Source organism: Ailuropoda melanoleuca, chromosome 7, assembly GCF_002007445.2.
Source record: "Ailuropoda melanoleuca isolate Jingjing chromosome 7, ASM200744v2, whole genome shotgun sequence".
Classification (NCBI taxonomy): domain Eukaryota; kingdom Metazoa; phylum Chordata; class Mammalia; order Carnivora; family Ursidae; genus Ailuropoda; species Ailuropoda melanoleuca.
The window spans coordinates 127398242-127423013 of NC_048224.1; the positions used below are offsets into that span (position 1 = coordinate 127398242).

Sequence of the window (24772 nt, forward strand, 5' to 3'; positions counted from 1 at the left end):
ATTTTTAATTTCTGTCAGATTCGCTCTCATTTCTGCCCTTAGGGATTCTATATTCTCAGCAACGCTTTCTCTGATGCTTTTTTCAAGTTTACTCATCATCTTGACCATTGTTGCTCTGAATTCCATTTCTGATAATTGGGATACATCCATATGTATTAATTCTGTGGCCGAGGCCAATTCTGTGGCAGAGGCCACAGACTCATTATCTTTTCTTTGCTGGGGGGGACTTCTCCTTCTCGTCATTCTGATGAAGAGAGATTGCAGGGTTGTCCAGAGCCCAAGTGTTGACTGGGACCCAGGCCGTGCGCCCTTGTTTTATAGAGATCTTAGGGATGTGGGCTTCTTCCTTAAAGAGTTTATTTATTTATTTGAGAGAGAGAGAGACAGTCAGCAAGAAAGGGAACCCAAGCAGAGGAGTGGGAGAGGAAGAAGCAGGTTCCCGGTGGAGAAGCCCGATGAAGGACTCCTTACGGAGCGTTGTGATCACACCCTAATCCGAAGACAGGTGCTTGGTGACTGCGCCACTCAGGCGCTCCGGGTTGTGGGCTTCTTGATTTTTCAGCCTGCCTTCTGGGGGAGGGGCCTGCCTGCAGGTACTCAGAAAACCCTGTTTGGGTAGAGTCTCTGTGTCCCTTGCGAGGGGGGATGGGGATGGGCACCCTGTGAGCCGGTATTTCCGGGCTTTTGTTCTCTGGCGGCTTTCCCTGGCGGTTTGCTATGCCTCTTCTGAGAGAGCAGCAGCGGCTGAAATTCAGCCTCTGTCTCAGAACAGAGGGATCGCGGATCGTTCTCCACTGATGTTCTGGCCACTTTAACTCTGTTTCTGTTGGTGCTGCTCAACCCTGCAGCATCCCGGGCTGTGCGCCCCACACCCGGCGTCCCAGCCCTCACTTCCAGGGCCGGCACGTCTCTGTCCTTTGTGTTTCCAACCCCGCCCGCCGCCAGCCGCCCCGCGCGGGCTCCCGGAGCTCCCCGTCTCAGTCTGGTGTCTCACGGGTGCTGACCGCGAGTCCGCCTGCTCCCCCGTGCCCTCCAGCCGCCAGCTGCCAGCTGCCCTGCGGACACTCCCGGAGCTCCCGGTCTCAGCCTCGATCCAGTGAGCACACCGGAGCTCCGGAGCTCCGTGAGATGCTTGGTGGTGCACGCTCCCGGCTCACGGACTCAGTCTGCCGTTTCCAGAGTGCGGGTCCGCGGTCCGCCCGCTCCCCGGTGCAGGTGGCCCGCCAGCCGCCCTGCGCGCGCGCTCCTGGAGCTCGCGTTCTAAGTCTGTTGTCTCGCGGGTGCCGTCCGCGAGTCCGCCTGCTCCCCCGTGCAGGTGGCCCGCCAACCGCCAGCCGTCCCGCGTGCGCTCCCGGAGCTCCCTTCTCAGCCTGCTGTCTCAAGCGTGCGGGTCCGCGGTCTGTCCGCTCCCCCTTGCAGGTGGCTACCGCTTCCCGGCGCCCTGACACGGCGGCTCCCTCCCCCTTCTGTTTAGCTTCCGATATCTGTGCGCGGTTTCACGGCTCCCCGCTTCGTACCTCGATACTCAGCGCTGGAGATGTTCATTTGTAGAGATCCAGATGTATCTTCCTGCGTCTCAGGCTGATTCCGTGGATGTTCCTGCCTGAAAGTCTTATTTTTTTAAATGAGATATTCAATCTTTTCACATTTAATGAAATTACTGAGATATTTGTATTGATTTTTCTAAGTGGGGAGGGGCAGAAGAAAAGGGAGAGAACGAATCTCAAGCATGTTCCACGCCCAGTGCAGAGCCNGGCAAAAAGAAAAGGGAGAGAACGAATCTCAAGCATGTTCCACGCCCAGTGCAGAGCCCAATATGGGGCTCAATGCAGAATGTGATCTCATAACCCTGAGATGATGACCTGGGCCAAAATCAAGAGTTGGATGCTTAACCCACTGAGACACCCAGGCGCCCCTTCATCACTGTTCTATGCAAAGCCCTCCTCTGTATGGTCCATTTGTTTGCTTGTTAAGCAAACTTATGACCTAATTGCACAACTATTTTTGCTTTTTCCCCATTCTCTTTTCCATTTCCTTCTGAAAATCTGCTCATGTGTATGCGGGGCTTCTCAGTCTTCACTCCAGATCTCTTTTTTACTTTTCGTTTTCTTGTTTCTTTGGGTTGCATTGCAGATATTTTTTTCTTATCTCATTTCCAAATAATTAATGCTCCTTTTGCTGTGTCCAATCTCCTGTTTTACCAATCCATTAACATTTTTTATTGCAACTTATACTTGATATTTCTAGAAGTCTGTTTTTCTAAATTTGCTGAATCATCTTTTAGTCTTATTCTCATCACTTACCTTCTCAAAGCTTTCTTAAATTTTTAACCAAAAAACTTTTGACAGTCTGATTCTTCTATTCTCCAACTCTGATTAGTTCACCCATTGTGCCTTTTTGTTGGCATTTTTTGTGATTTCTTTTTAAATGGGTTTCTCGTTTTCCTTGGAAACTTTACCACTAGGAATTCTTGGAGACTTAGGTTAAAGCCATGTCCCTTCAGAGAGGTTTACCATATGCTCTGCCAGTTGCCTGGTGGTACTACCCATCTGGAAATCACTTTAAGTGCTATTCTCCACTTGAACTTCAATTTTAACATGCAGATAACAACAAATTTACATGAGGGCTTGATGCTGACTATGATTTCTCAGGGGCAGATTCGTTTTCCTTCTATCCAGTGTCAAAATAAATGTAGGCTATTTCACATGCTGCTCCCTTCTGCTTTGTAGCCTTATTTATCATTCTTCCTAACATGGCGAGTAGGGCCCCGTTAATGTGCAGAGTTTTGCAAGATCTCCTATTGGAATCCCTACTTTTTTGAGTTTCTTACATTATGTCTGACCTCTTATAGTTGGAATGACCATGTGTCATTCAAGACATTTTTAAGGATAAGAGTGGGTGCTATTAATAATTAGACCAGGGCAACAGACACTAACGCTATCCTGAGTAAACCAGGATATGTGATTACCCTATTTATCCCAACACAGATACCAAAACTTAGGCTCAAAACACCAGATACTATTTGGAAAATTGTTGCTTTTGCTGCTTGCTGACTTCTAGTTTCCCATCTGTATATGTATTTTTACCCTTTGTGGATTCTTTAGTTTCCTACCAGCTCAGTGAGCATTTTTACGGGTGTTTATGAAAATATTTGATTTAGCCATTGTTGCTATTTCCAACTGGAAGGTCGTGCAATAGATTTAATTTAGCATGTTATCAGCAACAGTCTTCTCTCTTATCTTCAAAGACAATACGAAGACTCACTTTAAGCATGAATTTTCCATATTCAGAAACTGGTCAAGTAAGAATTGGGATGATAAGCAGATATTTCTTATTCTAAGACGGGCTCATTTTTGTTGTTGTTCCATATATCATACCTTCTAGCATATTCCAAGGAGCAGGAAACACAAGTAAATGTGACTATGTGTTGGAGGAATTAAAATCTCGCCAGCCACCAAAAGGACATGGGCATGGAAGACTGGTAATCCAAATCCTGTGTAATAAAGAGCTCAAAATGCTTCATGAATAGGAAAGTGTAGTTGTAGGCTGGCTATCTTAGGCTGGGTGGTTGGAGAGAGGTCCTCAAAGGCTAAACTTTAGGGGCGCCTGGGTGGCATAGTCAGCTGAGCATCCGACTCTTGGTTTCAGCTCAGGTCATGACAGCGGGGTCCTACGATTGAGCCGAGCATGGGCGCCGTGCTCAGCACAGAGTCTGCTTGAGATTCTCTCTCTCCCTCTGCCCCTCCCACTTGTCCTCTTTCTCTCTCCAATAAATAAATAAATCTTACAAAAAAAAAAAAAGCACTACACTTTAGCAGTGCCTTCATGAATGATTAAATTTTGAATAGGGACCTTAATATTGGCCTTGTTTTAATTCCTTAATATGAGTACTATCTGGGTTTAGAGGGGGAAAAACAGCACTATTATTTAAACTTTCAAATGGGCTGTGTGAATCAGAAAATGTTTTGCAAGAAGTAGGGAGTTTGTTATTTGATACAGAGAGCATCATTTGTGGTGCATATGTAGGTTTTTTTGGCTTTCATGGTGTAAGGGGGAAAAACAGCACTATTATTTAAACTTTCAAATGGGCTGTGTGAATCAGAAAATGTTTTGCAAGAAGTAGGGAGTTTGTTATTTGATACAGAGAGCATCATTTGTGGTGCATATGTAGGTTTTTTTGGCTTTCATGGTGTAAGATTCAGATATTTATAATGCTGCCTCTGATAATGGGATAATACTAAGTATTTAATACCAAATACTGTGGTATTGTTCCTCTCCTAGGTGGACTTAAACAGATAAATGTGGCATTTAACCATGTACAATTAGCACCCTAAGAGATTTCTGTGGATTTGCCATTTATTTATTTATTTTTATCTTTTTTTTTTATGATTTTATTTATTTATTTGACAGAGACAGCCAGCGAGAGAGGGAACACAAGCAAGGGGAGTGGGAGAGGAAGAAGCAGGCTCCCAGCGGAGGAGCCTGATGTGGGGCTCGATCCCAGAATGCCGGGATCACGCCCTGAGCTGAAGGCAGACGCTTAACAACTGAGCCACCCAGGTGCCCCTGGATTTGCCATTTAGAACACCCTGTAGAGCTACTGGTGAGAGAGATTTAGATAATTATATATGTTCCTGAAATAATCCCTCTGGATTGAGCTCTTCAGAACANTGCCCCTGGATTTGCCATTTAGAACACCCTGTAGAGTTACTGGTGAGAGAGATTTAGATAATTATATATGTTCCTGAAATAATCCCTCTGGATTGAGCTCTTCAGAACATAACTAGAATAATGATAAACTAGGATGCAAAATGAATGGGGTAAACATTTCTCCGAGATTTGGTAAGTAAATGCAGCATAGCATAAATAATCAGCCTAAAAGGTACATAGGAATAATGCCGTTAGTTTGCAAGATTGCAATATCTTTGAAAGCGGACTTGCTTACCACTAAGGTCTCTGTCTCTAGGGGATAGCACAGTCACATAGAGGTTTAGAAGATGCTGGTGTGAGTTCACCTGAATACAGTTAAAACTGATATCGAGTCCTAAACATGCATTCCTCCATTCTAGAAATCCCTTCACTCAATGAGCAACAATATAAATAAAGAATAAAGATTTTATGCATTTATGTTTTATTTTTTATTATTTTTTAATGTTTTTTTATTATATTATGTTAGTTACCATACAGTACATCCCTGGTTTTTGATGTAAAGTTTGATGTTTCATTAGTTGCGTATAATACCCAGTGCACCATGCAATACGTGCCCTCCTTACTACCCATCACCAGTCTATCCCATTCCCCCACCCCCCTCCCCTCTGAGGCCCTCAGTTTGTTTCTCAGAGTCCATAGTCTCTCATGCTTCATTCCCCCTTCTGATTACCCCCCTTTCTTTATCCCTTTCTTCCCCTACCGATCTTCCTAGTTCTTATGTTCCATAGATGAGAGAAATCATAAGATAATTGTCTTTCTCTGCTTGACTTATTTCACTTAGCATTATCTTTTTTAATGTTTGTGGAAGGCACCGTGATTCATCCAAAAAACCACATCATTTAGAAACATTAAGGTAGTGTTGGAGAGCATTTCTAGAAAGAAAAACGATGTGCTCAGGCTATGAGCATATTTTTAAATCACAGAAAACAAATTATATGCTATTATGTAATCACGTAACATCTACTCTTATATTATTTCATATCTAATCATAAAGACAAAATAAGAATAAGGAAATAGAGCAACTCCAAGAAACTCAGTGGTTTAGGTGCACTTAAAAGAAATCCCACTTTCCTAAAACCTCTGAAATGCACACAAAATTACAAAAATCAGAGAACGCTTTGCCTGCGCTAAAATCAGGCAATAACTCTGCTATCCTCTGACCAGCCTCTTAGACTTTCTTCTAGTTATCAAACAGTTAGAATACACTGAAAGGACATGCCAGGAGAACTCCTAACTCCCCGTGCAAAGTCCGTGCCAAGCTGTGGGCCATTAGTGAAGGGCATGGGGCCTAACCCCGCTCATCTCCCCCAGCTCCGTATCCAAGAGCTCTTTGTTGTTCTTTGAACGGTCATTTCTTTAGAACTTCCTGGTCTATTTCAAAGATGTTTCAGAGAGTATTAATTTATAGATTTTTTGAAATTTTCTTATGCTCCCTACAGTGTTTCTGTTTCCGGCGTGCTTTTTCCCTGTTTGTTCATTTTGGAGTCTCCGATTCTACTATAGGTTTTCATCGCTTGCCTTGTTATTTGTGGCTGTCCCCTCGTTCTGAAGAGTAAAACACTAAGAAGTGGGGTTGACAGGGGGTCAACTAGTGGGCCACACCGTGGGAAAGCAGGCTGAGCTCTGCCCCAACTGTTAGCATCTAGAATTTTTTCTCCTTTTATGTAAGTCAGGAGAGTGCAATGGTTCTCTGCCTGGGCTTTGAAGTCGAATTACCCGGAGGCATGAAGAAAGCAGAGAAAGAAAAGGGAGCCCAGTACAGGTGCTAATAAGTTATATCGGTTATTGGCATATTTCCGTTTCCATAGAGCACATATGCACCAACATTCTGCTAGGAAATGCAAACCTGAGTTGCCGGTGGTGCCCGAGCCACGTGTTTCTATCAGATACTTTGGACCTCACTTTGACGCTGTCTTCAGTTTTATCTGTTGTCCCCAAGAACCTTCCTGGTTCAACCTCCCCAGAATGAAAAGATTTGAGTTCTGGTGTGGAAAAGGGTCAGTGATTGGTTTGCGTGGGAGAAGGGAGAGTATCCAGAGAAGCCATTGTTTCTTATTCAGGCTTTACATCAAATTCCCTGCCCTCCGCCCCGCTTACAGCCCTCTCCCAGCCCTGAGAAAACGTTTTCTGCCGGCCAGAACACATTAGCCTGCCAGGGATGCTCTGCGCGACCGACTTCGTTCCCATTTGGCTTCCCCATTCGGCCATGGGCTTTCGGTCTCTACATGTTCTCATATCTTGTAGTGATGTCCCTGTTGTTATTTGAGTGTCATTGGAGAGGAGGAGATGAGTGGTTCCACCTCCACGTTTAGATAAAAATCTCCCGCAGTTCAGAAGCGTGAACAGCGGAAAGCGATCACGGGAGAGGCGGTAACATCGCACGTGGATGCCGCTCCCTCCCCGGCGCTGATTATAGCCGAACAGAAGTGAGACACCGTTAGCAACAATAGGACTGGACAGCACGTACGATCCGGTGTCTTCAGGCTGGGCCCGTAGACAGAGCAACACCACGAGCCCCACAGTCACCCGGATCCCTGTCCGGGTGTAGTTTCCTAACTGTGGTGCAGAGGTCAGAAGTCTAAGCAGAGGACAGCAGTCCTGTGGTTCCACTGAGCTAAGGAGGTGGGGGCCAGAGTTTGGCATTGCTGAAGCGTCTGAAATATTTGGAGCAGAGCACCCAGGATGACGAAATCATGGGGAGCATAGGGCCAGAAATATATGGAAATTTCCTGTGGTTCCTGGGCCAAGGGCTGGGTTTGCAGGGAGAGATCCCTTGAGAGTCACCAGAAAGAGGCTGTTCAGGCATCAGAGAAACTAGTGCTCGAGCAGTGCTAAGGGACATTGCCAGTCTGGCCCAGCCAGGGATGAAAAATGTTACTAACTCATAACTCATCTCGCTGAGACAGCACAAAACTGTATCTTAGTAGTAAAGACCATGCCCCAAAGTAAGGTCTATTCTAAACATGCTTTGAAAAGAAAACCTAAAGCCAAGTGTGGACAAGACCAGAAGAGAAATAGAATTTGCCATTTGGGTCCAGCTGGATGAGAAGTATGTGGAAAACATCCTGGGCTTTTCACAAATCTGCTCCTTAAAAAATTGTAAAACCAAGTCAACACAATTTTTTTTTTAAAGATTTTATTTATTTATTCGACAGAGATAGAGACAGCCAGCGAGAGAGGGAGCACAAGCAGGGGGAGTGGGGGAGGAAGAAGCAGGCTCATAGCGGAGGAGCCTGATGTGGGGCTCGATCCCATACGCTGGGATCACGCCCTGAGCTGAAGGCAGACGCTTAACCGCTGTGCCACCCAGGCGCCCCCCAAGTCAACACAATTTTAAAGCGATTAGCAAGTAATTGATGTGTCTACCAGAGACAAGTCAACAATCTTCAGAGGATTAGAGTCTCCACAATGATGCATTCAGAATGTCCTATACTCAGTTAAAAAAAAAAAATGATTAGACATGCAAAACAGAAAAATGTGTCTCACAGCCAAGAAAAAAAGCAATTAGAATCTAGCCTCGGGGCACCTGGGTGGCTCAGGTGGTTCTATGTCTGACTCTTGATTTTGACTCAGGTCATAATCTCAGGGTTGTGAGATTAAATCCCGAGATGGGCTCTGTGCTTAGCGTGGAGTCTGCTTGTCCCTCTCCCTCTTCTTCCCCACACTCGTGCATGCTCTTGCTCTCACTCTCCGTCTCTCACTCTCTCAAATAAATAAATAAAAATATTTTATCATTATTTTTTATTTATTATTAAGGGAGGGAGGGAGGGTGGAAGGAAAGAAGGAAGGAAGGAAAGAAGGAAGGAAGGAAGGAGAAAGAAAGAAGAAAGGAAGAAAGGAGAAAGGAAGGAAGGAAGATAGGAAGAAAGAAAAAAGAAAGAAAGAGAGAAAGAGAAGAAAAGAAAGAAAAGAAAGAAAGAAAAAGAAAGAAAAAGAAAAAGAAAGAAGAAAAGAAAGGAAGGAAGAAAGAAACTAGCTTCAAGGTCACTTTACATTGTTACTATTGTTATGTTAGTCAGGTGGTCTTTAAAAAAATACTGTGATCAACTACATAACAACCTTCCAAACATGCCTTTGTCCTAATCCCAGGAACCTGTAAATATGCTACATTACAAAGAAAAAGGGACTTGGAGGATGTGATTCAGTTATGGATTTTGAGATGAGATTATCCTGAGTTATCTGGCTGGGCCCAATGTAATTGCAAGAGTTACAATAAAAAGAGGGAGGAGAGTCAGAGTTGGACAGAGGAGACGGACAGCTAGCACAGGTCAGAGAGATTCCAAGATGTTGTGCTACTGGCTTTTAAGAGGGAAGGAGGGGCCATGAGCCAAAGAATGCAGGTGGACGGCATCTAGAATCTGGGAAACGCAAGGAAATGTCTTCCCATCTAGAGCCTCCAGAAGTAAGGCAGGACTACGAGCTTCTCGATGTTAGCCCAGTGAAGCTGATTTTGGACTTCTCACCTCCGAAAGAGCGTAAATTTGTGTTCTCTTAAGCCGCTAAATTTGTCATAATCTATTACAGCTTCCAGAGGAAAGTAATACAAACCAGATGCTAGATTTAACAGAAAGATGCTAAAGGAGCTATTTAAATATGTTTAAAGAGTTAAAGGAAAATGATTTATTTAGTGAATGAGAGGAAACTTCAGAAGGGAAGTGGAATTAAATTTTACTACTGAAAAGGAAAATAACTGAAATAAAAACCTCTCAGGGGAGCCCCTTTGATTCCTTCAAATGCAATTTCTGTCATTCAAGCAAAGATTAATGGACACGCAAGGAGACAAGATCCCATGAACGATGAACATGGGCAAAATGGTGGGCGATAGAAGCAGGCCCAATGGTCATATGATATTGGAGTAAACAGACAAGGACTTTAAAATAGCTGATTATTCAGTTCTAGAAAATGTAGGGAAAGGGACAAAATAGATCAAAAGAAAAAAAACACCTCACGTAAGTGGTAAAGATAACCAAAAGTCCATTGCCTTAATTAAAAAATACAATATCTGAAATTAGGAATTCAATGCATGGGTTTCATAGCAGATTGTATACAGTACAAGCCCAGGATTAATGAAAGATAAATAGAAAATACTCAGACAGAAGCATGGAGAGGGAAATAGCTTTGAAAGAGGACAGATCAACGTGCATAATAATTTATTTTCTTCTTAGGAACTCAATCATGGAAAGGGCTCTTCCCCTTCAGGGGCTTTTGCCTTGCTGGCCTTGTATCCTTTGATATCATCTGGACTCATTGTATCGTATCAGGTAGATTAATTGAATGGTGTTGCTGGGTAGAATTTAAGAATAAAATTAGAACAGGAAGTGTACATTTAGCTTCAAGTGCTACATGGCCTTGTAGCTACTAACGTCTTGTTCTATCTCTTCTCAGAGCATTCTAGGGGAAAGTTAAACTGCCCTGCCCTAATCCAAGAGGACACATAAAGGCACTAAGGTGGGTTTCTAGAAGAATGGCAACAGTAAGGCAAGCTCGTTCCCCAAGGGTGCAGCTCTAACCCTGTGGATCATAGGCATGGCTGTTAAGGAGCAAGAGTTTGGCCCGTATAGAAAGGAGACACTGACACTCCTAAGGAGGGAGCCCTGGAAGGTCAGCTTACCCATCTCCTTTCATTCCTTACTTGTGCCTCCCAAAGGAGGAGGAGCTAAGTCTGATCAGTGTGCCTGCGCTCAGAGTGGACGGGTAAAGGACAGTTGATGGGTGAAAGATCTCTACAGAAAAGCCATAATGAACAAAAGCGGAAGAGTATTAGAATTTTAAAAGTCACTGTGTGAAAGCCCTACTGGGTCCAGACAAGAATTAGCAATGACTGATAAACTGTGAAGGGCCAAGGAGGTTGGAGATCTTTATGAGACGAAAATCAGGTTGATACATCCCGAGACCCCTGCTCGGTCGTTCAGTGGAGGGCAGTCAGACATGCAGCTCCTGGGATGGACTACTGTTTCGGTGGAAAGAAAACAAAGGAGGAAGGAGAGGAGGGAGGGAAGGAGGGAGGAAGGGAAAAGAGAAAGAGGGAACGAGGGAGAGAGGGTGGAAGAAAAGAATCTGCATTTAACCTAACCTCCAGCTCTGCCTTTGAATTTCCACCACATACAGCACATGGAGGGGCATGATGAACAGCAAAATGGAATTAAGATAGCCAAACCCACAGTCAGGAAAATTCCACAGGACGAATGATGCAATTTCTTCAGTATATAGACGACAATAAATAAAGGGGAACTCTAATAGATTAACAGAAATTTAACAGACCTCTCAACCACGTGGGATGCATGGGCCTTATTTGGACCTTAATTTGAAAAAAGTAAATAATAACAACTGTAAAATGACATGTTTGAGGTAACCAAGGGAAAGAAAATAAGGATTAGATATTAGATACTATTAAGGATTCATTCTTTATTTTGTGTTGAGTTTCTGTTTTTTGAAAGAGATCAATGTTGAAGCATTTATAGGTGAAACTACTGTGTTTTCTAGGACTTGCTTTTATATATTCTAGCAAAAAAACATGGAAAGGGATAGATGAGACAAGGATAAGTTGTTAATTATTGGTGAAATTCAGTCATGGATACATGGGGTCATTTTGGTACTTTCTCTAATTCTGTGACCATATAAATTTCCACGATATACAGGATAAAAGAGAGTGGAGGGTTTACGGTGTCTCCAAAATTTGGAACAGTTTTTTTCCAGATTCCCTGCCCTCACTTGCAATGGGCCTAACTTGAACTTGGAGTCCTTACCGTGGTGAACAGCCCCAGCAGCTCCCTGTCTGGCAGACAGTCAGAACTCTGCTCTTTGTCCTATACTTTCTTGGCCTACAACTATGAGGCAAAGTCATTTGGGTCTCATTCTAGTCTCAGAAGTATAATCAATCTCTTTTTTTGGCTTCCATTCCAAACACAATTAGTCCAGAACTCTACTTTGGAAAATAAAACTGACCCTTTGAATGCAATTTAGCTTGGATATTTGTGATGATATTCTGTGGGCAGAACCAGACAGTCATCTGCACGGGACCCTGAACTCAGGGGGCAGGTCAGGTATAAGAGAATTAACAACACAGCTGAATGAGGGAAGGTATTTTGAGGATAAAAGAAAATTATGCATGTTCCTAAATTAAGATCAGTTATCCAGGGTAATAGAAAGGTTAATAATTTGAGAAAGTGGGATTAAGTATCAGAGCAAGGTCCCTAAGAGAGCAGAAGAAGGATCAAAGGCACAGCGGAAGAATTTGTAAATCAGAAAGAGAACTGGTTTATTGTTCTGTACATGGGTGGGAAGAAGAAAAGGAAAACAAAATTTACAGGGACAAGTTGAGACAGACATAAGGGAGGTTGAGTGGCTTTTTTCTGGTGGCCAAAATCTTTCAAGTAAGAAAGAATAGAGACAGAGGGAAAGGAAAGGGGTTTGCATCCAGGGTTAGAACAGCATTGGTATAAAGGCTAACCTGGCCACACTTCGGTGAGTGCCCCGGAGCTGGGCTGGGCATTTGGGAGATGGGAGAGGAGAGTTACCCAGCCTCCAGGTTTGCAGTGGACCTCAGGATGCTACTCCATGCTGTGCAGTCAGCATACGTGAGCAAGCCCAGCCCTATGGTCAAACAGCTCATTCCTTATCCTATAGAAAGGCCCAGAGAGAATGTCTCAGAAGGTGGTTGGTGGAGACAGTGCCATCATCCAGAAATGTCCATGTGCGGAACCATTGGCTTCCCTCTTTCCTCCCCCTCCATGCTTGGCACAGGTTCCCAGGGAATGTCCTCACTTAGGTCTAATGTTCTAGAAGCACCTGCAAGTCACAAAGTATTCCTATGGTACTCATTCTTCTGTTTTAACCATCTAGTCCAACTGTATTCTAAAACTGATTCTTAAAATTATTTTTGTTCCCTAAACACAGAGAATGTAAGCTTCATGTAAATAGGATGGTGGTAAAGCTGTGTTTTCACAGAAAAATATTACCAGCTTATTCAGTGATTTTAAATTAGTTTATTAATTGTATCAACACATTGACTAAGGTTTTAAATATCCAGACTAGGCATTTTCTCAAACATTTACACTTAGTGATAATTAACCACACACATAACTCAAAAATAGCTTTAGCTGTTACAATAAATAGATAACATATTTTCAAGAGTGTCACAAAAGAGAAAGGTATTTAAAGAGAATTGGTGTTTCCTGGGATAGTTTTCCGCAGAAATCAAAACATTGTTAGATTACTTAATACCCAAAATATACGTGATATTTAAAAGTACTTCTGTTCCCCCAAAACAGGCCCCTCCTTCCTTTTCTGGGATGTGTTGATAATCACTAATACCACTTGATAATTTTTCTCAATTCAGTAACAACTTTTAAAATGATCTACAAAATAAAGACATAATGCCCCCAATATCTTACAGGTATGTCGGCCATCTGCATCCACATCTTTGAATTGTCTCAGGTATATCGTACCGGAAGGCTTGAATCTATAAAACTGACGAAAGCCTAGCGAGAAACTCAGTTTAATGATCTCAAAGCAAAGTTTGAAGAAAAAGGAAAGTCTTAGAGACATGAAATGAAAACAAAGAGAACACTGAGAAAGAGAAAAATAATGCCTTAGAGAGTCTAAGGGTTCAGTACAGACAGGCCCGCGTACGAAGGAACATGAAACCCAAAGTGAGAAGAGTGTCTTAATCCGGTCTTGGCACCTAACTTAACTGGGGCAAGTGCGGGAACTTTCGGTTTTATAAAAGTACTGAAATTAGTAGTTTTATTTATACAGAGTAAGTTGGTGAGACTAGATGTTTTTCAAGGTGTCCCTGAGTTCCAACAGCTTCGATTCCACATGTGAATCCTCTACTGATAAGCGTGTATTCTTACATTGACCCTTGGGAAGATCTCAACAAATGGGCTGCCTAGAATCCCTGGCAGCCTGTCCTGGCTTTGGCACATAATTACCTAAACATACAATATTTACCGAGAGTCATCGAGGGAGCTAATCCGGACTTCTTAGAAGTTCAAGTCTCAGCAGGCTCTTCTTGGTTGACTAGCTGAAGTATGTCAAGGGTTGTTTGAGTAACTGATGTTTTTTGCTTGCTCTAGGTCCCCACTTGCTTTACATCTCACCATCGAGCAGATGGCCTGCTGGAAGTTGTCACTGACCACCACGTACAGTAGCAGGTTACCGAAGGTATTCAGGGCAGCCAAGGGTCTAGAAACGATGTAGGCTTCATGGATCTGATTCTCAACAGAGCAGCTGATGGAAAGCAGGCGAGATTCGATCCGGATGACCCTCAGGGCGTGGAAGGGTAAAAAGCAGATGTAAAACACAAGGAGTAGCAGAATGGTTAGCCTTCTAGCTTTCTGCTTCAGGCCGCTGTGATTGTGAGGTCCCTGCGTTAGGGTGTAGATGATCATCGTATAGCAAAGTGTCACTATCACCAGGGGAAGGCAGAACGTAATGGCCGTCAAAATTAGATTGTACCATTTGATGGTGGTGAGGTCATCCGAACTGGTGAGGTCAAGGCAGGCGGATCTGTTGGTCCCGGTGGTTGACGTGATCAGGAAGGTCATGGGAATGACGGCCACCAGTGAAACGATCCACACCATAGCGCAGGCCACCACGGCCAATCGAGTTTTGTGAATGGAAAAGCAGCTCATGGGGTGAATGATCACGAAGTATCGGAAAATGCTAAAGCAGGTGAGGAAGAGGATGCTGCTATATAGGTTGAAATGGAAGCCGAAGCGGATAAACTTGCACATGAAATCCCCAAAGATCCAGTTTTCGCCGCTGGCGTAGTAGTGAATCAGGAAAGGGAAGCTGGTCAGATACAGCAGGTCCGTGCAGGCCAGGTTCAGCATGATGACGGTGCTGCCTTTCCAGGGCCGCATTTTGAAAATGTAAGTGGAAATTGCTACTGCATTCCCTGGAAAGCCCACCAGGAAGATGATGCTATAAGTAACAGGGAGATAGTGCCTCTTGAGTGGGATTTTTTCATCAGTGCAATTTCCAAACTGCGCTGCATAATCGGGGAAGTCAGAAACATTTGCAAAATTGTCTAGTGGCTCATTCATGGCTGTCTCCTTTCATCTTGCAGGAAAACAAGAGTTCCGTTTGGCAATTCAAATCGACTTCGAAATAACTCGCTGATAAAGGAACATAGAAAACATTAATGATGGGGTAATGAAAACAATGATCTTCTTTTAAATGAAAATTGCTCTAAGATCCTAAATTTGCCACTTCTTTCTCTTTAATCTCAAAGAGATCCCATGGAGAAGAGATTGAATTTCTAAGAAAACTACTGTGAGGCAAGACATCGAATAATAATATAAATGTTAAATTACCACCAGAATTAAAATGAAGGATTGGAAAAAACAAATGCACTTAGCTGTGGAAAACAATTTGGCAAGGTTGCTCTTTGGGGAAGCCATAGGGTGTCACCATTCGAGACTTCACCACAAGACCCACCATTAATCAAGGGTGAGGCACTTCAACCATCGTGTTACCTCTAAACTTCACAAGATGTTGAGAAGTGTTTCTTCTTATCTCTATTTTACAGAAGAAACAAAGACTGAGGGAGCTTTCGCATCCTGTCCCTGGGAAGGCATCTAGGAGCAAAGCCGGGGTTCGAACCCGTGTTAGTCTGATTTAGAAGCCATCCTCTATTCTGCCTTACCTCACTGGGCTGCCTGTCCATCGTGATTCCCCTAAAGATGTGATGGAACGTGAAATGGGAAGGCATGAAAAGACAGAATACCAGCCATTTTTTAAATGTAGATTTCGTGCCTTGTACCATTGTATGTATGGTAGATTTCATTTTCAAATGTCAGCTCTTCCAACCTATTTTACTAGCTCACATAATTTGTTCACGGGAGGGCGTATGTGTTTGCCGGGGGGAGGAAGAGCTGCAGATTCATGCAGCGTTAAGAGCTTTGGGCTCTGTCGCCAGCCTGCCTGACCTTGATTCTCAGTTTAGCCGCTGAGAACCTGTGTGTCCCTGAGCACGTTGCTGAAGCCCTCCAGGGCTGGGGAACAGTGGGACTTTAACTTCCTTCTTCTTACTTATCAGTGTTTTCTAAAATTTTGTCAGTGAATTTCTGCAATGAGAAAAGCATGAAGATTATTTAAAAGAAGAATTACTTACAATTAGCTTTTTATTCGGATGTAAATAGATGTTGGTAAAATGCATCCACTTACACATTTATGGAGCGCCCACTGTGAATTAATTAGGCACTCTGCCAGCTCTTGGAGATACAAAATGAATAACACACACAGATGTACAAGCCACTATCACAGTCTACTGGGGGAGATGGACACGGACATAATTTTAACAAAATATAACCCTACCACATGGAGCTGTCAATATATTTTTTTAAAAAGCAAGAAAAACACTTGGAACACTACTGGGCGCATGATAAGTGCTCAATAAATGTTGGGTAGTTGTTAATCACTAAGCCCTTAGATAGATGAACGGCATGAAGCTACTGAGATCAAAAAGAAGTATGGGAATAGCTACCTGGGGATCGAAGCAGGGCACTAAAGGAAGGTCATTAGGAAGGAACATTTAAGCTGAAGGTAGCGATAGGAAGGGAAAGGCATTCCGGGCAAAGGGAATAGCATGTGCAAAGCCACTGACATATGAAGACTTCAGAAGGCTCAGGGGAGCTCTGAGTAGCTCAGCATGGCTGCTACATTAGGGAGCAGTGGGAGATGAAGCTGGAAAGAAAAAGTAGCTGATAATGAAAATAAAACATCTCCTGTGGACCGAGCTCTGCTACCCTGAGTGTCTTACATGTAAAAACTCGTTCAATCCTCACAGCAGCCCGGTGATCACGCCTTTTACTGAGGAAACTGAGGCACTGAGAAGCAGTGACTTGCTCAAGGTCACCCTGCGAATTAGGAGTGAACCAAGAGACAGACTAGGGCAGTCTGTGAGCAGAGCTAGACTGCCTCTCACAATGCATAAGGCAAGAACTGAAGTAAGTACCCTACAAGAACGAGGCTGAATTAGACTTTATCCCAGGAGGGCTAAGTAAATCAAACATCATAAATTGTGGGATGCGGGGCTCAATCGTCAATGACGATGGTACTCACCTCTCTGGGTTGAGGGAGGTTAATTGAGTTAATATGTTAATACACAGCAAATGTTTTGAAGGACGCCTGGCACATACCAACGGCTATATCATGGTCGGCCATCATTATGACTATGACCTGGCACCAAAATCTACACTTGCACACTGTCCCTCAGTGTGGTGAAGAGGTGTATTTCAGACTGGCCCAACTTAAACAATCAGAAACGGGTAGAATCCTCCCCAGTTCGTTGGCCTTGAGCATACTCTTCCAGCTCGCACTTCGGTGCTGGTCAGGATGCGTTTAAACATTTATGACTTTTATTACATATGAATTGGGGAAAGACTAGCCTAGGGAGTTGGAACATGCCACTGGGCAGCCACTAGGCTTGCCCCAGGGAGATGCCAGGGCTCGCTGGGACCATGTATTACAGACGGAAAGCAAACGCTTCCCTCCTTGTCAAGTTAATGAGCTCTCCCTGGACACGCTATTCCTAGAACTATTACGTACACAGTACTGGAGGTGATAGGAGTCAGGTCCTGCTGACCAGGAAGGTGTTCTGAGCCCAGGAAATTGCAGCCGAGAGCCTTTTAAATGGGCTCATGGGCAGGTATTTAAACCTGAAAGAAAGGGGTCATGGTCAGAGAGTCCCTGAGGCAACACTTCCAGAAGTCACTTCTTAGTAAGTCCTGATTCAAGGCCGCACTGCTTGTCTGTCAACTCCCTGAAAGCAGACAGATGGAATCACCTCATACCCCAAGGGCCAACTCAGAGAAAGTGCTCAGTATACATTTGCTGCGGGGGCGGGGGGGGGAGAAGAAAAAGAACAGTGAGCAACATCAGCAAAATTTTATCTTGGGCTGAAGGGTTAATGAAGTGGCAAATANCTGCAGCCGAGAGCCTTTTAAATGGGCTCATGGGCAGGTATTTAAACCTGAAAGAAAGGGGTCATGGTCAGAGAGTCCCTGAGGCAACACTTCCAGAAGTCACTTCTTAGTAAGTCCTGATTCAAGGCCGCACTGCTTGTCTGTCAACTCCCTGAAAGCAGACAGATGGAATCACCTCATTACCCCAAGGGCCAACTCAGAGAAAGTGCTCAGTATACATTTGCTGCGGGGGCGGGGGGGGGAGAAGAAAAAGAACAGTGAGCAACATCAGCAAAATTTTATCTTGGGCTGAAGGGTTAATGAAGTGGCAAATATTATTTTTTTAAAAGTTTGCTTCTTTAACCACTTTTAAAGTAAGAAGCACAATAAAAATTTCCCTCGTTGCCAAATAATCCCCTGGCCCTGGTGTGGGGCCATTTTACATAATAATCATATCAGGAAAAGACAGGTTGTAGGTAGAAACAACCACCTTACTGTTTTGAAAAACAACAGTTCAACTGGGGATTTAATGAAGACTGACTGACCAGTTGTAAGGGAGGAGGGGTTGGCTAAGAAATTTAACCCCTCTTCCACAAGCTTCAGCAAAAGAATGGTTTGAGTTTATAAAATATGGGTCAAGTTTAGAACAATGGACAGAACTGGTCAGGGATGTGAGCAAGTAGAACGAGGCAGGTTCTAGAGTCCTGTGCAATTCACGGCCACCACCCAGATGTCCACCAAGGACTCATTTACATTCAAAGGACAGTAAAGAAAAAAGTGAGGTGTTCCCTACTTTTTGTTACAACAGTGGATCTCAATCATAGGGAGGTTACTGACCACCTAGAACTAACCCACCCTTTATAAACTAGAAATAATGATCTATGAGGTTTCAACGTAACTGGATACATATATTTGAACTAAACTAGATAACACACAAATAAAAACAAGCACCAATGATTTGGGATAGTTTGATATTTTTATAAAGATAAAAACCACATCATTTTGGCTCTATTTTTTTCTCTGAAATTGGGACGAGATTGTGATTATTTGAGGCTAGTGGCAGGACATCTGTGTTATGGGAACACGCAGCTTAGGGACCGCTATCTTAAACGCCACCTTGCCCATGAACCTCACAGACTGGGTACCAAGCTTCTGCAGATATGGAAGACAGGACCAGAAATAGCTTCTGTTCAAGTGGCGACATATACTACTGTGTGTCCAAGGCATATTCTGGCCCATTTAGTGGGAAAAAATGGGATTAATGATGGAATGTGATTTTTCTAGGGTATCTGTTAATGTTCTAGTAAGCTCTTAATCTAACTTCCCTGACCCTCTTCCCTCCCAACACACACCCTAGGTTTTTCTGGTGCTATTCCAAGGCTGAGTTAACATTCATTCTTTCTTCTTCTCAAGCAGCCAGTGGACCAGGGACATATAAACTTGTAACCCTGCACCTCTTGCATTCCTTCGGAGTCCTTGGAAACTGAGGCTGGGGTTGCAAGAAGAAAAGTAAATAGACATTTCATTCATAAAAATCCATCTTCGTTTCCTCCTTTGCATATCTGTAAACTGATTTGATTTCGCACTAGTGGAAAACAGACCTATTCTTAACCCAGGCAAATCTGAGAGGTGCGTGAATGCTGTCCTCCCAGAATTTGAAGGAATCTCTCTCCCTAACCCTTCCTTCAATCCCAGCTTTCAAATAAGAATATGCCACTCAGTCACCCTAAAGACTGTTAGTACTTGCCCTGTTGTTGGGGCCCAAAGCTATGATTTCAGCGATTTGATCTTTAAATAAAATCTATGAAAGTTCTCCTGGGAAAAATACATGTACGGGCGCACAGAAATTTTACATACCTTTTGGAGGTTTAGAGACAGTACTAACTTGTTCATTAAATCTATAGTGACAAAACAAGACAAAAAAAAAGAGAGAGAGAGAGAGACAGAAAGAAAGAAAGGCATCTGGAGAGGGGGTTGTTCCTTTACTTGTTGGGGACACTGTGGGGCAGTGTCTTTGGACTTTTGCTAGCACCAGGGAGATGCAGTAAGAGCTAAGAACGTATCCGGAAGTCAGAATCAATGTCAGAGATGAAAGCTCTCGGTCCCCAAATTAATCGCGCCTCCCCGCAAAGACACCCATGCTTGATCCTGAAAAAGGCACAAGATGGGCCTGATAGTCCGGAATTTCTTCAGGCCTCCCTCAGATAAACCTCTGGCCATCTTAGGCTTTCTTTTTCCCTGCGGGGATGCGGGGTGCTCCTGCTGCCTCCAAGAGAGAAGTCAGGGGCCCCTGCTCTGTCCGCGCCACTGTCCTGCCACAGAGACATGCCCAGGGCTCTGTTCCCCAGGCTCAGGGCGCCCCGCGTCCCTCCCGGATCAGCACAGGACCCCCGCACCTGGCTCCCTCCGGCCCTCCGGCCGCTCCCGGATCCGATCTCCGCTCACCTGGCACCCGGTGCGCGGCCGCCGTGTGCCCCAAGTGGCCGTCGGAGCGCGGCTGCGCCCTGGCGGCGGGACAGTCGGAGCCCAGGCCGCGCGCACCGCCCCTGCCCCTGCCCCTGCCCCTGCCCCTGCCCCTCCCACCCCTCTGAGCCCCGCGGCAGGTGCGTGCTCCCGGTCCCTCCCCAGCAGACAGCCCGCAGCATCCTCCCTCGCCCGCTTGGAGGCCGATCAGGGACAGCAGCTTCCACTCCCGGGAGGTGTGGACATCCTCCATGATGGCTGGTCGCTAGCCTGCACAAAGGGAGTATTTGCAGAGGTGGGCTCTTGCCCCAGGAGGGTTGGGGTCCTCTTGCCTGGCTCCAGAACTATCAGCACCATCCACAGTTCAGGGCCACTTATGAGCTTGGAATGGAAGCAACTTCTATCTGACCCTCTAAATTAAAGACTTCCACTGAAGTGTCTTTTCATTTTATCCAATACAGGCCTGTCCTCCACCACTCTGCAAAGTCGTTTAAAAATAGTTTGTAACTGTGTAAGAAGAGTGTTTGTCTGGATCTCCAGATCTAGGTCGAAGCCCTCTTGCCATAGGACTTGGTAAGAGCCTCTTCCCTTCTCTGAAACTCAGCCACATCATCCAAGATAACGGGGCTCTGAGTCATTGGACTCTATGGTCCCTTTCAGCATTAAAGACAAGTTTTCTGTATTGCCCAACGGAGATGAGTGAATAAAGTGCCTTCTACGCTCTGCTGTGAACGAGCATAGAATGCCCATCTGTACTTCCATGTTGGTGGGCAGTATAAGGACCAGTCTATCCTGTGCGCATGCAAGTCAGCTTGAGCAAGAATGGCAAAGCAGGCATTCCAGAGCCCAGGTGAGAAGACTCCCCCTAGCTGACGGTTGGGACAGCACTATAGTAGGATTTTAAATTGTATGCTTATCATTATTATTATTTGAGGCCCAGCCTTTCCAGGGAAATACCTTGCATTAGGAGAAAAATTATCCTCCAGTTTTACTGTTTTAAATTGTTTCCTCAATCCCTCATTTGGAACTAGTTGACTCTATTTCGTGCCAATCCACCCACACGTTCATTCATCAGACATTTGCTGCTTGATTATTCTGTGTCAGGCACTGAGGAGATAAGGAGGAATAAGACGTGATCTCTGCCTTCTAGGAACTCGTGTCCTCAAAAAAAATAAACAACTAATGTAAAGAGTGATTAGTGTTGACACTGGTAATTAGGGTGCTAGGAGGGGCATAATCCAGGTAGAAGAGAAACAGAGGTCAGGAAAAGCTTCCTGGAGTAGAACGACATTTGAACATTTTTCCATGATGAGCAGAATTTCCAGGTAGAGAGGAAATGGTTGAAAGAAATTATTTAAGAACAAGTGTTAAGTCCTAAAATCTTAAATGTGCAAGGAACATTTTAAAATATCCAGTTCTGGGAATATAAAATGGTGCAGCCACTATAAAAACAACAGTATAATGGTTCCTCAAAAAATTAAAAATAAATTTGCCATGTGACCCAGCAATTCTACTTCTGGGGAAATGCCCAAAAGGATTGAAAATAGAGATTCAAAGAGATATTTGTACACCTAGAAACAATTCATAGCAACATTAGTCACAATAACCAAAATGTGAAAACCACTCAAATGCGGTATGTACAGATCATGGAAGATAATTCAGCTTTAGAAAGGAAGGCGCTTCTGACACAGGCTACGCCATGGATGAACCCTGAGGATATGATGGTAAGTAAAAAAAAAAAAAAAAAAAAAAAAAANAGTCACAAAAGGACAAATACTGTGTGGTTCTGCTTGTATGAGGTACTTAGACTAGTCAGATTCATGGAGACAAAAAATAGCCATCACTTTATCAGAAAACAATGTGTTATAACCTGACACTCTAAACTGGTTCTATCACCAAGATGATTGTTATGAGCTGTCTTTTCTTTTAATGTTTACCTGTAAATATAACTTCTTACTACAATTCAAAATTCTCACTTATAAGGTAGTCACTTGCAGGAAAAAAAAAATACTAACCAATATGGATCTTAATCATTCTCTGAATAAAAAGAATGACAACTTGTATACCTTTAAAACCACTTGCATTAGAAAGTGATGTCACTAATTTAGATTGTGTTTAAGCTTCGAATTTAGGTCCTTTAGCAACCCAAGTCAAAGACATATAAGGTGAAATTCAACTTCCGTTTAAAAGTGGTCTCTTGCCCAGATTCAGAAATGCACTTTCTTCTTTTAAATAAACAATCAATGGAACAGGATTCCAGCACTTATGCTCACAGCTCTGTGAGCAACCAGGCACCACCTGTATTGGTTCTACAACTGCCCCTTCCAGGCAGAGAATGGGACTTATCTTCGTGAAGATCTGGATACTCAGAATTTCTCCAGTTAACAAACACTGACATCTTAAAACCTCCTGCTCCAAAAAGCTCCATGAAATTCTGCGGAGAAGGCAGATTCAACTAGCATTCTCCAAAGAGCCATTAATTATCGAGTGGGGAGGCTCTTACTCAGTCGAGTGAGAAAGGGACAAATGGTTGGTGACAATACAGACCATTTCATTTCTTTCTCCCCTGGTTATCCTGACCCAAGCGTCAATGATCATGTTTCCAGATAGTATTTCCACTATGACTGAACGTATCATTCCAGACCATTCGTATTAACCATGTGTTTTATTTTCTATATTCTGATGCTTTGACATTTAGGGCTTTGCTGACCTGGGAGAGATGCCTCTCCCAGGGTTAGCCAATTTCTAGAGAGAGTAAACTCACCATAGAGTGTACTTTCAAATGCAGACCAGTCAATCCAGAGCTCACCTCCCCAACCTACTTCCTTTGTCAGGCTCTCACAGTCTGGGCCAAGATCCCTCTGCCCTAATCGTCCAAAGACCAGGTACCAGGCAAATAGACAGAGCCCCTGTGCCCCCGACCCCGCTGAAATTATTCAACTAGCCAGTCCTAAGTCCACTTCCCCTGCCTTGTCTGTTCCTTCCCACAGAAACTGCAATAAATTTCCCCCTCTTCTTCTGTCTCTTGGCCAACCCCCATGATTGCCTGCGTGTCCTAACCCCTGGTATGGTGTGCTCCGTCGTCTTGGAATCTGTGAGGATACCAGACTATCTTCTCAATCATCTCCAGATCTGTTGACCTCGCCATACCTGAATAATAACAAACCTATATTTTGAACACCCTTTGTAGCCTTGTCAGACTTTTTGTAACTTCAGCCACAATATAGCTCTTGGTATAATAGCAGTATTCTCATGAGGTTAATTGTCTTGATTAAAAACATTGTTTTCTAGTGCCTTTAAAAATGGATTGCTCAGTGAAAATGCACTGTTTAAATAAAGCAAGTTTTTGATCCATGCTCTCCTAGGCAACAAATTCAATCATTGTGATGCCTTCCAGATTCCTGCAATATTTTTCTGATGAAGAAGACATTGTGGTTTAATGGACAGAAGCCCAGAAGTTTGAAGCCTGAATTTAATGTTTAGAAAGCAACTCAATTAGCTGGGAAAAGAAATTCCCTTTGTAGGCTTCCATCTAGGAAAAGCAGAGGTTGGACAAGACACTTTCTATGGCCAGTTCCAGATTAAAGGGATTTTAGTTGTGAAAACCTAGGAGCAGCTCAAAGCTTTGTTTCTTAGAAAAGTAGGTATGTATTGCTATGCCAATGTGAGTGAACATCGTTTGATGATTCGTTCACAACGTATGTGAACATCGTTTGATGATTTTTACGTGTTTTCAAAATGATGTGTTGTCGTGAACACTTCTTTGAAAAAAGTTTTTCTGGGAAATATGCGACTGTTGGGGAAGAGATTAATTAGATTGACTATCTTTAGATCCAATCTCAGTAGAATTTGGAAGATGAGTTAGATACATAGCAGGGTCTTCTATGTGGATACGGAGCCAAGCCGTTAACATAGCTAGACTGTTGGCCAGAGCGAAGGATGGGACTGCCCCTGTGTTCGGGAGGAGTTTTAATGTGAAGTATGGTGACCAGGGGAAACAGGGAGAAATGGAGATTAGAGACAAAGAAAAGCAGTATGGAAAAGTCAGAGAAGAAAAAAAGCCATCATCAAGAAGTTGAGCTCTTTGCCTCTTCTGGTCCCCGTATCTCCTGACCGTGCCTATGCTATGACTCAGAAAGCCATTGCAAGACTTGGAGATAAGACAAGGCCAATAAAACACTAGCTACTTTATGAGTCTCTTGGTCCAGAAGTACTTTTTTTTCCCCTGTATACTTGCTGTACTTGAATTCTGTACCATATTATCCAGCATTTATTCATTTTTAAATTGTTTACTAGTTTAATAAACTGTAATTGTTTCATTACCTTGAGTCTTGCCTAAGTCAACAGGATTGTCTCCATCTTGTTGGAGGGGAGTTTATATTCTCCTCTTTGGAGCTTAAACAGCATGTTGTATAGATCCATAGCAGGCAATAACAATTGCCTATTGTTCTGGCAGTTACTACCATAACCACGAATCTGATTCCAAGCAGTTTCCCACTGGTGTCTGGCCAATCGGTTGAGCACATGAAAACAACAGAGGGAAAGAGTGGCCAAGAATTGAACAGAATGCAAACTAAGCTGAAAGATTGAATGGGGCGAGGACACCATCACCAGGGACCGGAGAACCACTGTAGTCACGTGCTAGGGGCTGCCCCTAGTTTGTACAATGCGCAGAAGAGTAGGGAGGA

At 43.7% G+C, this 24772-nt stretch overlaps 1 protein-coding gene across 1 annotated transcript; it reads right to left on the reverse strand.

Annotated features, from left to right (window-relative positions):
* Positions 1 to 13745: 13745 nt before the first annotated feature.
* Positions 13746 to 14759, reverse strand: OXGR1 (oxoglutarate receptor 1). The gene has a single exon (XM_002914858.2). The coding sequence runs from the start codon at positions 14757 to 14759 to the stop codon at positions 13746 to 13748; it is 1014 nt and encodes a 337-aa protein (XP_002914904.1).
* Positions 14760 to 24772: the final 10013 nt, after the last annotated feature.